The sequence below is a fragment of the Podarcis vaucheri genome (assembly GCF_965113315.1).
Source record: "Podarcis vaucheri genome assembly, chromosome: 5".
Taxonomy (NCBI): Eukaryota; Metazoa; Chordata; class Lepidosauria; order Squamata; family Lacertidae; genus Podarcis; species Podarcis vaucheri.
The window spans coordinates 18,015,244-18,030,736 of NC_138763.1; the positions used below are offsets into that span (position 1 = coordinate 18,015,244).

At 44.0% G+C, this 15,493-nt stretch overlaps 1 protein-coding gene across 1 annotated transcript in view; it reads right to left on the bottom strand.

Annotated features, from left to right (window-relative positions):
- SERPINI1 (serpin family I member 1) overlaps positions 1-15,493 on the bottom strand; it is a 101,683-nt gene that overhangs the window by 11,348 nt on the left and 74,842 nt on the right. The window contains exons 6-7 of the mRNA XM_082224485.1: positions 12,054-12,151; positions 3,174-3,260 (exon numbers count right to left, since the gene is read on the bottom strand). Of these exons, the coding sequence (XP_082080611.1) occupies positions 3,174-3,260; positions 12,054-12,151 (185 nt within the window). The remainder of the gene's footprint in view (positions 1-3,173; positions 3,261-12,053; positions 12,152-15,493) is intronic.

Sequence of the window (15,493 nt, forward strand, 5' to 3'; positions counted from 1 at the left end):
CCACAGCAACACGTTTCCTGCCTTGCGGTATTTGGCTTCTTGCTTCCTGATCCTCGGACCCTTGACTTCGTGACTCCTTGTTTCTTGACCCTCGGACCCTTGACTTCGTGACTCCTTGCTTCTCGACCCTTGGACCCGACTTCTGGATTCTCGTTCCTGCTCCCACCCTGCCATCTTGCCCCCGGTCCTGACATCCTCAGCCGGGACTTTGACCGCCTGTGAACTGGACCATGACACAACTTGCCTGAGCTTCTCCTCCATGCCAAATCTTCACTGCCAGACTGCTCTCCCTTCCAACAGCCCCAGATCACTCTGGGTGAACCCAGTGAGGCTGCCTCAGCCCAATCCAGGGTTGACCTTAAAATCATAGAATTGTTCTAGCTGAGAGAATGGATGCTTCTTGAAAACATGGATGTGCTGGATTTGGAAGGTTTCAATAATGTATTTGGTTGGCATGCATACCTGTGGTATGATAAGGTCAAAGCATATAAAGCGTTTAAAAACCATATTGTCAGAAAAGCATTGTTTAATGTTTGGATAAGATATAAGGACTTGTTAGAAAATAAAACTCCAAGATGGTTGTCACCAATGGAAGCAAAGGCACAGAAAAAACTCAATATGGAGGCCAAATGGCCGAAGTATTGGGAAATTTTGGAACAAGAGGGAGACAAATTAAAATTGCAGAGTTTTGAAAAACTAAAAAATAGAGTACGAGATTGGCTCCACTATTATCAAATAATGGAGGCATATAATTTGGATAAAAAATTAGGCTTCCAGGTAGAAAAATCAAAATTGGAATCAGAATTGTTAGACCCTAAAGTTAAGAATTTGTCTAGAATGTATAACTTGCTGTTGAAATGGAATACTCAAGATGAAACGGTGAAATCTGCTATGATTGAATGGGCACAAGATGTTGGACATAATATTATGATGGCTGACTGGGAACAGTTATGGACCACTGGCATGAAGTTTACGGCATGCAATGCCTTAAAAGAGAATTTAATGAAAATGATTTACAGGTGGTACATAACACCAGTCAAGCTTGCAAAAATTTATCATTTGCCCGATAATAAATGTTGGAAATGTAATGAAACTGAAGGCACATTCTTTCACCTTTGGTGGACATGCCCAAAGATTAAGGCATTCTGGGAGATGATCTATAATGAAATGAAAAAAGATATTTAAATATACCTTCTTGAAGAAACCAGAGGCATTTCTCCTGGGCATGTTCGGCCAATTTGTGCCAAAGAAGGATAGAACTTTATTTATGTATGCTACAACAGCAGCAAGAATACTCATTGCAAAGTACTGGAAGACACAAGATCTACCCACCAGGGAAGAATGGCAGATGAAGCTGATGGACTATATGGAACTGGCGGAAACCGAGACCAGGGAGAAGAGTTGGTGGAAGAAGATTGGAAAAAATTTAAAGTATATTTACAAAAACATTGTAAAATCAATGAATGTTAGAAGGATGTTGGAATGAAGTTATATGGTTTTAGCAGAAATGTCATAAAGAATTAAGATTGATAGTGGGTCAAAATGAAAAAAATTAAAGGTTAGACCGTTAAGATATATTACAGGAAAAAATTGAGAAAGATGGAAAGAATTTGCTGAGATAGTTAATTGAACTAGAATACAAAAAGGGAGGTGTGAGGAGGTCGATGAAACAAGTAAATGAAAGGTAAAGTTATGAAACATTGGATGTGTTTTAATGTGTGTGTTTTTTGCTGCTTTGTTGTTTATGTTTTTTCTTTATTTTAGATGTATTGTAATGTATGTTTGTTAATTCTTTATTGTGTTTCCTTTTTATGTGTTTTTTTGCAATTTTTAAATTCTTAATAAATATTATTATTTTTTTAAAAAATGAAATCATAGAATTGTAGGCATGGAAGGGACGTTGAGGCTCATCTAATCCAATGCCCTGCTGTCAGGGGCTCAGGAACAGAGGTACAGGGAAGAGAGGAAATGGAGAGCGAAGGGGAAGAATCTGAGGGCAGCGTAGGGGAGTATGACAGTGGCCCGAGAGATTCCATGAGCTTCTCCAGCGAATCAGAAGATTCCCAGAAGGAGGCACCGATGGTCAGGGCAAGGAGGGTCCCAGGGGAGACACACCAGAAACAAGGGGCCAGCAGGGACTCCCAAAGCAGCAGCGGGAGATCAGGACCAGCTTCCCCACCAGAGCGTAGTGGGGGGGAAGAGTCCCATGTGTCAGGGCCAGCGTCTCCTCCAGCAGGGAAAGAAGATGAGTCAGGGCTGACCACGCCTCTATCGGAGAGTGGGGGAACGGAGGGGAGGTCAGGTCCAGCTAGCCTCCCCGAAGGGGGAAGCAGTGACAGGAGCAGTGTAACGGTCAGGAGGAAGGTTGCCGGCTGGGTGCACGCGCCAAGTTCGAATGTACAGGCGCGTGGGACAGCAGAAAACCCGGATTGGGAACCAGGTCCTAAAGCCCGCCGGAGGCAGGGGGAAGACTCAGGGGACTCAGCGTCAGAAGAGTCTAGGAAGGGCGAGACCCCAGCTGACAGGCGGAACCAGAGGAGGAAAGAGCAGAGGAAGAGGTGGAGCAAGGCTAGAGTCTTAAACTGGTGTCTGGGGGGAGGAGATTCAGACGGAGCTTCGGCGGTCTAGAGTTTCAGACGTAGAGCTGCACGCTGCGGCTGTTAAAGCGAAACTGAACTTCAATAAAGACTTTTGTATATAACAACGAACTGGCGTTGGTCCTTTGTGAACTGGGACCTCGGGCAGCTCTGACACCTGCGATGCAGGAATATGCAGCTGTCTCATACGGGGATCAAACCTGTGACCTTGGGGTTATCAGCAGCACACTCTAGCCAACTGAGCTATGCAAAAGACTTGTGCTGGCATGATTTGCTTTCTGGCTTCCTCCGCTGCAATGCCCTGCTGTCTAGTCCAGCATTCTGCTTCTCACAATGGCCAAGCCCACGAGGTCTCAAGGATTCTCTGGACAAGTTACACCCATGTCATTATTCCATACAACAGATCAGGAAGTAAGGTGGAGGCAGTAGCTTAAAGCCATTCAAAAGAGCTCATGGCTGAGCTATAATCTGAACCCAGAACTTTTAAACTCCCATCTTATGCTCCATGTCAGTATACCCTGCTGATGCATAGCGGTGGTTCCTGTAACTGAGTCAACAGTTTGAGGAGGTGCTAACCTGAGGCGGCGGCAGCTTCTGAGCCTTCTTCATTCACTTCGAAGATAGACTTGTGAACTGCTTTTGAAAGGTGAAGTTCTTTGTTGTCTGGAAGAGAAAGGAGAAACGAAGGTCAGAGGAAAAGTAGGGATGGGCGGATGTGTGTCATAGTTTCTCATTTTTTCCAGTCTCAGACTTTGTTCACTCCATTTCAGCATCACTTTGCAGTTTTATTTTTGTATGTGTGTGTTTTGTATGTATCAGGGATTGTACATACCACCTCTTCTAGACACCTGGGCTCACCTCTTACCAGCTGTGCTGACCCTAAACATCTTCTCTGAAGCACGGCCCACGCGTGTACCATTGATATACACAAATATGCATGCACTTGTGTGGATTTCTCTGAATATGCACATTTTGTACGCACTTTTGTTGAATGTATGCCTAATGCAATGTAATGTGTTATTTCTACTGATATACACATTTATGTATGCAGCTTACTTTTTAAGTAACCGTAGGTTCACTGACAATCTGGCCTCCTCTTAATTTTTTTATCAGTGTGCTCAAAACACCCACATACCAATGAAACATTAAATATGTGGAAAAAGAAAGAGAAACCGAAATAAAAACCCCAATGATTTATTTTGCAGTTCTTGGGCTTGGTAGAATAATATAAAGTCTTAAGATTAATCCATCTTATTTGCAAAATTAATTACTAAATCATATCTATACTACTTTCTTTTAAAACCTTGCATTTGTTTCAAATGTTGTATCTTCAACCTGTTCTTTCCCCCTACAAAGCTATTAGCAATTTCCAACTCTCTCTCTCTCTCTCTGTGTGTGTGTGTCCATACTTCATTTAATAAAATAGCATCAGGGGTGTGTGAAAGGTTATTTCATATTTAGATATATATTTAAGTATGTACTTGCATACGTGTTTCATCAAAGCGTGTATTTTATCTCAATGTACACATTTATAAGTGTATTTTATCCTAGAATACACATTTTTAAAAATAATAATAATGGATTTTGGTCCTCTTTTGAGCCTAGATTATATTGCAAAATTCAGAGAAGTGCAAAATGCAAACAATAATTATACTCTAATCTGGTTGTTGCTCCAGGAGGTGCAAATTAGATCACTTCACTAGCTTATGCTCTCCCCGTTTCTCCTAGTGATCACAATTCTCAGGGGCACCTTGTGAGCTTGGCTTTCCCTTGAGAGAGACCATCAGAGATTTAGTATGTGTACTGTTTGAGTTTATTTACAAATGACGCGGGTGGCACTGTGGTCTAAACCACTGAGCCTCTTGGGCTTGCCGATCAGAAGTTCGGCAGTTCGAATCTCCGTGATGGAATGAGCTCCCATTGCTCTGTCCCAGCTCCTGCTCACGTAGCAGTTTGAAGCATGCCAGTGCAAGTAGATAAATAGGTACCACTGTGGTGGGAAGGTAAACGGGGTTTCCATGTGCTCTGGCTTCTGTCATGGTGTTCCATTGTGCCAAAAATAGTTTAGTCCTGCTGGCCACATGACCTGGAAAGCTATTTGAGGACAAACACAGACTCCCTCGGCCTGAAAGCGAGATGAGCGCCGCAACCCCATAGTCGCCTTTGACTGGACTTAGCCATCCAGGGTTCCCTTACCTTTTTACCTTTACCTTATTTACAGATATACAGGTTGGGTGCAGGTGGATGAAGCTAAGCTAAAATACTCCCAGCAATCTACCATTCTCACATCAGATCTCTCCAAAGGCACTTGCTCTCTGTCTCTGCCCACATTTACACCATACATCTAAAGCTGTAGGTTTAACGATCAATCTCTCTTCAAGGGCAACTCCACGGAGCGTGTTGCACTGATGTCATATCAATTCAATGATTCCTTTAGCCCAGTAACATCTACTCTGATGGGAAGTGGCTCTCCAGGATTGAAGGCAGAATGTCTATTCCATCACTGTCACCTAATTCTTTTAACCAGGTGTGCTGAACAGACACCCATAACCCAAATCATCAGCGTGAGACCAAAACATTTGCCCATCAGACCCTAAACTGGGAAAACATCCTGAGCATCAAAATTGCAATTTTATACACTCATGTTTTGCATGCCTGAGCCCGCTTAAAGGAGAAACGACTGAGAGGAAAATCCTGCATTTCATTTTTGTTTTCTCACCCTGCTAATAATTAAAAAAGAGGGAAAGTAGCCGTTGTGAGAAACAAAAATAAATGAAGCACTGCATTTACCACATCAAGCCAGAGCTCTTAAGTAATTTAAAGATGGTACTTTGAAATTATTGCTGGGTGCTTAATTCAATAAAACCCTACTGTGAGCAAACCTTTCCACCACCACCTGGGATGCCTCGGTTACTCACACAGAAAAATTAACAGCCCTGCTGTGGAGCCCATTAATCTTCTCTATGCTTAATGCTCAACGTTCCTCTATAAACAACTTAATCTTTAAAACGGTGGAGGAGTTAATTTGGTCGCGTAAAAACAGGTCTGTGGGTTTAAGGTTCGCCTGCTGGTTTTCATAAGGTAAAGGTGCAGGAAAAGTATAAATCTCTAGGAAAACAATTTGTCTCTTGGATGAAATGCAAAGCCGGTTCAGTGCAGCTGCAGATTTTTGTGCTTCACAGCCCAATCCTAGGGCTCGCTGCATCAGCACTTTGAAGGAGCTAAATAAAGGTGTGGAAGTAGTCAGAAATGCTCTACTGGATCAAGCCAAAGAGCAACCGAGGCCACAGTTTTGTTGCTGGCACTGGCCAGGCAACCACATGCCTCTGGAAAGCTGGTTGTGGAGGCAAACTCGCTTCCCTTGTGGCCCAGCTGCTGGTTCTCAGTTTACGGCAGGAGTAGGGAACTTCAGAGCCAGGGGTTGAAATCAACCATCGAGGAACTGAAAAAGGTATTTAAATATACCTTCCTGAAGAAACCAGAGGCCTTTCTCCTGGGCATTGTCGGCCAATTGGTGCCAAAGAAGGACAGAACTTTTTTTATGTATGCTACAACAGCAGCAAGAATACTCATCGCAAAGCATTGGAAGACACAAGATTTACCCACTCTGGAAGAATGGCAGATGAAGGTGATCGACTACATGGAATTGGCAGAAATGACTGGCAGAATCCGAGACCAGGGAGAAGAGATGGCGAAAGAAGACTGGAAGAAATTTAAAGACTATTTACAGAAATATTGTAAAATTAATGAATGCTAGGATGTTGGATAGAAACTAAGGGGTTTCCAGCTGTAATCATTTAGGAGATACAAAAAAAAAAAAAGGTTTACAAATGGGTAAAAGCTTAATGGTAAGGATTTGCTGAACTAACAAATTGAAGTGGAATACAAAGAAGGGAGGTATGAGGAGGTCTGGGGAAATAAGTGTAAGGAAGATATGTTATGGAAAATTATTTGTTCTTTAACTGTTTTTATGTTGTATTTTGTTTCTTTTTATTTTTCATTTTCATTGTTAAATTTTTTAAAAAAACTTTAATAAATATCTTTAAAAAATAAAAATGAAATCAACCATCGAGGGTTCTCCGCTCTATTTTTCCCCAGGCCACATGCCTCACTGGCCTTGCCATCGTTTTTGCTTGGCTGGAAGTTGTCCTTGAAATCTTGACACACTTTCTATGGAGCTGAGGACACTTTAGCCCACCCCCCAAAGTAAGGTGGTACGGGGATGAGCCTCCATCAGTCTTGAGGGGCTGGGCCTCCCTGTGATGGCAGCGGGGCCTTGTTGGGCCTCCCTGCATTGGGCATTGCTGGGCTTCTTTGTGGCCTTGCAGCCTCCTCCCAATGTGCATGACATCACAGGTGACATCAGGTGCGCACGAGGGGCTCCCCCAATGCTGTGTGGAATTGGGGCACCTCTGAACTCTGATAATGCTTCTTGCTTGCCTTGCAAAGAGGCATGCAAGTAGAAACTAGCCCACATTTGTTGTCCTGCCTACTTTTGCCTCTGGCCCCACACACTACCAACATGTGGCCCTCAGAGGGCTGTCCATAAGGGAATGGGCTATAAAATGTTCTCCACACCTGGCTGAAGAGAAAAGATTATCAGCATGGCTTTAGGAGAAATTTTCCTAAACCGGGTGTTTGACAGTACAGTCATACCTTGGTTGTTGAACGTCCTGAAACTCGGACGTTTTGGCTCCCAAACGCCGCAAACTTGGAAGTGATTGTTCTGGATTGTGAATGTTCTTTTGGAACCCGAATCTCTGGAGGGGCTTCTGTAGCTTCTGATTGGCTGCAGGAGCTTCCTTCAGCCAATCAGAAGCTGCCATTTGGTTTTTCAAATGTTTTGCCAGTTGAACGGACTTCTGGGAATGGATTCCAAGGTACGACTGTAAACAGATTGTTTGGGGAAGGCTCTTCTTCACTGGAGACAATGGTGCAGTGGCTGGACAGGGATGCTGTATGACACTGGCAATTTGTGGGCCTCCAGATGTTCTGGGCTTCCAACTCCTATCAATCCCAGGAAGCACCGTTCATGGTAAGAGATGATGGGAGTTGGGGTCCAACAACAACTGGCAGTCCACAAGTTCCCTATTGTTGCTGAACCTGCAACTAGAGCAGCCTTTTTCCACCTTGGGTCCCTTGATGTTGGTGGACAACGTCCTCCATCACCTCTGAGCATTGGCCCTGCTGGCTAAGGATGATGGGACTTGTAGTCCAGAACATCTAGGAATCCAAGGGTGGGAATAGCTAAGCTGGAGGACCTCCAAGGTCCCTTCCAACTCTCAAATCCTATAGCAGAGGGACTTAGGATCCCCTCCGTTCCATGGGTGACTCCTACTGTTAACACGTTGACTGTGCTCTCCAGGTAGTCACAGGCTCTGGTAATTGATAATAAGGTTATGAACACTTGAGCATTGAAGCAGATGACCTACATATCCAGTCTTAGTCTAGTAGCTTTTTTCGTTTCCTCCCCTCTTGAGAGTTTGTTCTATCGTTTTGCTAATGTGCTACTTTTTATTATTACTGTTGGTTCAACAGATGTACCAAGTGGAAACATGCAATTTCTTTTGTTTTTACATCACCTACATGCTCAATTTAATTCACTGGTGTACTGTTCTAGCAACAGGCTAAAGAATTGTTGCTTATTTGCTTCCGCCTGACCCATTCTACTCCTGATTTTATATATGACCTGGAAAGCTGTCTGTGGACAAACACCTGCTCCCTCGGCCTGAAAGGGGATGAGCGCTGCAACCCCATAGTCGCCTTTGACTGGACTTCACCTTCCAGGGGTCCTTTACCTTTTATGCACAGTCACATGTGCTCTGATGTGGCAGTTCTAAAGACACACATTCACACACGGATTCTTGAATCAAAGGGACTTGCCTCCACATAAGGGGCTTTAAGACCAGTGTTTTAATCCTGTCCTGCAAGCTGGGAAGGTCCAATACTTTAAAAAAACACCACATCAGCATTGTGTCATGGTTTCTGGTCACCCATTGCTGATTAATACAGCTGGTTGATTGTATTAGAGAGAGCTCATGATTTAAAGTCTCCTGAAAGCTGGGGATCTCTCTGCGTTTCTGAATACGATGCTCACCAGGGCTTGCAGAAGATGAAACCCCTCCAGTTAAGGGAAGGAAGGCAGGAAATCCAAATGGATTTTTTAAAAAACAAAAACGCCGAGACCATATAACACCAGTCCTGAAAGGTCTAAATTGGCTCCCAGTACATTTCCGAGCACAGTTCCAAGTGTTGGTGCTGACCTTTAAAGCCCTAAATGGCTTCGGCCCAGTATACCTGAAGGAGCGTCTCCATCTCCATGGTTCAGCTTGGACACTGAGGTCCAGCTCCGAAGGCCTTCTGGTGGTTCCCTCACAGGGAACCAGGTAGGGGCCTTCCTGGTAGTGGTGCCCACCCTGTGGAATGCCCTCCCACCAGATGTCAAGGAAATAAATAACTACCTGACTTTTAGAAGACATCTGAAGGCAACCCTGTATCAGGAGATCATTCACGTCTAATGCTTTACAAATTTTTATGTGCTGTATGCTGCCCAGAGTGGCAGGGGAAACCCAGCCAGATGGGCAGGGTATAAATAACAACATTATTATTATTAAAACAAAAATAAAGCAGGAGAAAAAACAGAAAAGGGAGAGCTGAGAATTTCTAGGTGGCTTAAGCCAGAATTAGAGGTGTAGTCTAGAGGGCTGTCCAGGTTGCTTTCCGTAGGATTGTCTGTCTTGTAGAATGCTGCTTTTGCCTCCACTTAAGACTATGCTTGTATACTTGTAAACAGAGCAAATATTGTACCAGCCTAACACAGAGACTTGTGCTTAACAACTCACCTGGTCGCCACAGGTCAGCAAGCAGGTTGGCAAAGGAGGGACAGGCCACTTTGTCCCTCCTCTACCAGCCTAATTGATTTCAGTACTAGCTGCAAAGGAAAGAGGCCAGAGGAGTGATCAGTTTCATTTCCTCCAGTCCATTAGGCAGAAGGCAACTGTTTGACTAGCCTGCTAAGAGATTTGAAGCCTGCATTTTCTAACTTGCCCTGGAAATGCAAGCGTGGAAACGCAGGCAAGCAATTTGTAGTAAGGGACTGGTCCAGCAACTTGCATTAAGGGGTTTTTGTGACTAACCTGCCTTCAAACATTGCAGCCACACTGCAAGCTGAATTCACAACAAGATGATTCTAATATTGAGTATACCTTCATTTTCATTTTTTAATTTTTTGGTAAGGAGTAAATGTCTTTCTGGAGCAAGTTGTCTATCAACATCCATTAAGCTAGGAAACATAACTGGATCTTCCGTGTCTCAGCACAACGTATCTCCCAAGGATCAAATTAGGTGGTCAAGTAGGCAAACAGCATTATACTAGGGTCACCAAATAAACTGGAAAATTCTGGTAATGTCCAGGGGTTGGGAGCTGAATTGGTGCCCAAAAGGAATTTTAAATTTAAAAATGTAAAAGCTCAACAACTTTGGATGATTGTCCAAAAAAAGCTGAGCTGTCTGGATTTTTTACTTCTTGAAATATGGCAACCCTATGTTATACTCTGAGTGATGAGGCCCTCTTGATTGTTTTCTCCAGAAAGCATAATCTAAGCAGGCGGTAAAAATGGATTAATTGAACGCTCCATTACTAACCTAGTTTGACACTAACATTTTTGGCACATCCCTACCAGAGCAGACTGTTGAACCTAATGGATCACAGTTCTAATGAAGTGAGGCTGTTCTTTTCCATTTTTCAGAAAAGGAACAGAGCAAATGACTCACACACACACTACAAGATTTACTTAAATCACTGCTAGCGAAACGTCTTACTGTGAAAAGATAAGATGCCTACACGATCTGGATAGCCCTGCAATGCATAATAGGACACAAAACTCTATCACTTCTGTTGCGGTCATGACACGTCTCCATCTCGCCGTGGCACTGACATTGTAATTATCAGCCGACTACTGTTGCTGGCTGTACGCCAGCTGCCAGTGGTGTCCTTACTGCTCACCTGAAGCACCCAATACAGAGAGGCATCAAACCGCGGGTGAGAAATGCACAGGGATAAAGGGGAGAGAATACGTAAGTGAGAACTTTAACAAGCATGGCAGTCAGACCTAATTGGAGGTGGGAGTCAGAAACCTTAATAGAGGCGGGCATGACTAATACTTTGTTAAAAGTCATGGCAGAGTGTGGAAGCTTCCCATTGATGCAGAGGGCTTTTGTAATAGTTTCTTGAAGAAGCAGAACTCTTTGGGCAGACGGCGATTGCATTGTTCTTACGGAATGATAGTTCAGACAATTCCACTGTCATTAAAAAGATTTTTATCTCCACAGTGATGCCTTCATACAAAGCACAAGTATCCTTTGTCAGACACATTTAATGATGTCTTAATCTTCGATTGGAAACTGCCTTGAGCACTTCTTGGTGGACAAGCAGCCACTCCAATTTAGACATAAACAAGCGGTGGAATTGTTTTGATTTTGTTTCCCCAAGTTCTGCCTTTCCCCTGTTTAAGACTGCAATCCTAGACATACCTAGACCAGGCTCCACTGAACTCAGTGGGACTTACTTCCTAGCAAAAGTGCATAGGCGTGTGCTGTTTATCAGCGCATTTGCTGGTCATTGTGCCATGGTCATTCTAACAGATATACCTGAGAATCCTCTGGAAATACAATCTCTCAAGAGGACGTGTTGATGGCATTTTTCCATTGTACTGTGCAGAGTGTATTAACTTATGGTATGTGTGTGTGGTTTGGGAGCTGCACGGCCAGGGGAAAAACAATGCTGTCCAGGGTTGTAAAGACTGCAGAGAGAATAATTGGGTGCACTCTTCCCACCTTAGATCAAATCTATGCTGTCAGGTGCCATAAGAAAGCTGCAGAGATAGTGCATGATAGTATGCACCCCAGAAATGATCTCTTTCAGCTTCTGCCTTCTGGAAGAAGGTACAGGGTTATAAAGACCAGGACTAGCCGCTTGAGAAACAGTTTCTACGCAAATGCAATTCTGGTTCTAAACGCAGCATAAGGAGTCTCTATAGTATATTGCATTTTAAAATGGGGTTTCAGAGTTTTTAAGGGTTTTTGAATGTTTTATGTAGATTTTCAATTTCATTGTTCTGTATGGTACAATGACAATCAAGATATCGTATATCTTATATACCTGCCCATCATGAAAGCAAGATTCACTGGGCAATCCACTGGATTATATTAGGTGGTTTCATTAGGTGTGGACGTACCAGTGTTTGACCATTGTAAGATACACTGGGCACCTTATCTGCTGTAGCTAGAAGATTGCAGAGGACTTTCCTGTGAAGGACTTACCCTGCCACAACAGGCAGTTAGTGGCCAATGGTAGTTACAGAAGACCAGGACAGATGCCTTATGAGGTCAATTTAATCTGCCCCCATTTAAGAACATGTGCAAGGACGCAACACACATGTACAAAAAGCCTCTTACCAGACATTGCGGTGAGATCAGCACTCCGGCCGAACACTTCTGTAATTCCAAGGCCCTTCAGAACATCCTTCAGATCAATTTCCTGTTCTATTGTGAACCTAGAGGACATAAAAAAGAATGAAAACTCGCTAGCCTCTTTCCCTTCTCCCTGCAGAAGCAGATCAGCAAGATGGCACTGGTCTTCAGCATGGGAAAAAGCAGTTTTTAAAACTGTGTATGTGTGTGTGGTTTTTTTAAAAAAGTGATAAATCGTATTTATTGAGCTGACATTCAGCACTAGTTTATTGATGGCCATTGGTTTGCTTGCCGTAATATGGTCAGTTTAACTAACAGTTCTGCAGTCAAACAACACTTCCCCCAAAGGAGTTTGTGTCAACAAAATGGGTGAGGGTGATCGTTTTGTGTATGAAGCCACCTGACACGCAGCCAGTTTTTAAAAATAATTTAAAATTTTTAAAAATTCAGACCAGAGACTGAATTTGAAAGACGAAGTATTCGTTCTTTTTTAAACATTTTTTAAAATAAAACAAACAAACAGCCACATCCTACCAAAGTATGCCAAAATATGAGGAATATAAACCCAATGTAGAAGTCTATCAAAGGTTATAGGTAGAGGTTGGCAAGCCTTTTTTCTGTTGAGGGACACACAACTCCCCCCATGATAATCTGCCTGGAGTCATAGGGGGCAGAGCTTAAATCCAAAGAGTTATCTCTCTATCTGACACTCCCCACCCCTATCTGAATGAAATTAAGGCTTGCAGGTTGCCTAACCTTGAACCACAAGAATAAAAGAATTGAGAAATGTATCATCTGGTATACAAAGGGAGAGACCAGCAGCCTCTGAACCGAGAGAGATGAGGCTACTTGGCCAGCTAAGTCCAGCCTTCTGCCCCAAAGCAGAAACAGCCAGCCACGGACAGACTTATGCAATCCAGACCAACATGTGCTGTAGGCAATGAGAGATGTGCATCGCAGAATGGCGCTTTCAAGAACAAAACAGCCTTAAATCAAGGAAGCTGTAAGCACCCCAGCAGGGAAACTGTCCACCTGTGCACAAGGTGTCATTCCATCATGGGCACAGCAGTGCATCTTCGGAGCACTGAATATAGTGAAATGATGCCACTATATCACACAGGAATGAGCTCCCAAGTAGTACTGTTGCCATTAGGTGCAACCATACTATTTTCTAGCACAAGGGCGGGTTGCCTTCTCAATGTGTGGGGCACCCATTAGCCTTGAAACCGGCTCATTCATGCATTCTACTGCATAAGCGCCTGCCCACAAGTCAGAAGCCCTTCATTATTAGACCCGGTGATCACACCAATTGCAAAGCCCCTTGCAAAGTGCCCTGCGCTGTCCTTTGAAGTCCTGCTGATCAGCTGATTGTGTTCCAAAGTGCCAGACAGGTGTTGCCTGGTGTAATTCTGACATCAGGTGATTAACAGGTGGCCAGCCGCACCCATCTGTCAAATTTTGACTGTGAAGTGTGTGTGTGTGTGTGTGTGTGTGTGTGTGTGTAGGGAATGTAAGTTGTCTGTCCCTGCATAAGAGGTACAAAACGAGACAAACGCCCCTGGCCATCTGGATTCCTGCAGCAAACGAGTTTGTCTGAAAAGCAACGTCGAGAAATGGTAACCAGAGGCTGCTTAAAAATGTCACAGAGGCATAATTGCCAGACAAAGCAGCATAGCTGAAAACACCAGAGGAACGAACAGGCTTTTATTAGAATGACGGGCGCATTAATTATGAAGGATTTCGGTTCCACAGACGGCCGCTGTGGAATGCACAGGGGAGCACGTAGCACACAAGTGGGACATGTGACAGCAGCCTTCACAAACCTGGTGCTCTCTAGGTGTTTTGGACTGCACAGCCAGAGCTGCATCTCTAGGTTCAGGGCCGTCGTCCCAAACACCTGGAAAGCACCCGGTTGGGAAAACTGCGTTTCAGGGTTCCTCAGGAAGCCAGCTGGTCTGAAATGATTGGCACAGTCAAGCACTCTTTTGGAAAGAAGTCCACAGAGAAGTGATGTAGAAGACAGCAGGTCTAGAAAGTGGTAGTGGGTTGTTGGTTGGACTCCACAAAATCACAAAGGACTCAATGGAGGCTGATCCATTAGGGCAAATGGGGCACTGCCCCACAAACCTTAGGGTGCCCTGAGCTGGCCCCATCTGCTTGCCTTCTTACTTATAGCCAGTCCAAGGGGGGGGGGGGGTCAGCTTCCTCCTCCTAAGGCTCATTGTGGCTCTCATAGTACTGAGCAGCGAGGAGGTGGGTGGAGACAAAACTAGAATTAGTTAGCTATGCCCGTCATATTTTTGGGGCTCCACTTGCTGTGGGGCTCCCTGCCTTTGGCTGTACCATTCCCCAGTGGGCACTAGCCCCACCCCTGATAGAAATAAACATGGCACCAAACATGGGGCTGATGTGAATAACCTATTCCTCCCTGCCCTATTCTTGTGGCAAGTTGTAACAGGGCTGTAAAAGAGCTGAGCAAGCCAAAATAAGGCATTTTAAAAACAAGACATGCAGTGGCATTAACTGGGCTGCATTTGCCGAGTCATATTGGACTGCAGTGTTTAGCCAAAGGTTCCTCAAGTTGGAGCAGCGGGGAGAGTTCAGTGCTTTCTTCACTCACCACTTTAACTCCTCAGTCATCTCTGGTGCCAATGTCTCAGGCAGAACAACCCTTCATCCCATAGAACTCAATGGGGGCCAGCAAGAACCAAGCGTACCCTTGTCTCTACTGCACTGTGCTGGGTTGTGTGTCTAGCAGCATAACAAGTAGAGATGTTGGGAGATTTGTGACTGGATACACTGGAGCTGTTATTTGACCTGTGGGCCAAAGCTTACAGACAGGTAGCAGATGTCTCATGTAGTTTGGTGCTGCTACAAAGGGAAATAAATGACCAAACTCTGAACAGCCTGGTTATACCCTGAACGATACACACTGGAATTCTGTATATTTGTCTTTTTGAATGGCCCACACCCAGGTCCCCACTCCAATCAATCAATTGCATTTTTACTCAACAAACGCCCAACCTTAAGAAGGTGGAGAGTATTATGAGCCATTGCATGAATTTATAAAAATGAGGCAAAAACGGACAGAGTAACACCTCCAAAAGGCTGGAAAGGAGACGTAAGCTATGCGAAAGCCAAACTACCATGTTCATCATTGATTGGAGAGACCCAGGTTCAAATCCTTACTCAGCCATGAACCTCACTGAATAATCCTGAGGCATCTAACTCTATAACCTCTCTCAACATAATCTACCTCACATTGCTGTTATGGGGATAAAGCCATGCTTGCTACCCTAAGCTGATCGAAGGAATAGTAGAATAAAAACACACAAAGAAAATATGACCTATTTTCTATCTTTGTTGCTTTGTGCAACACAAGTGAATCTGAGAAATGCTGGAAACAATGGTAAACCACTGTGACC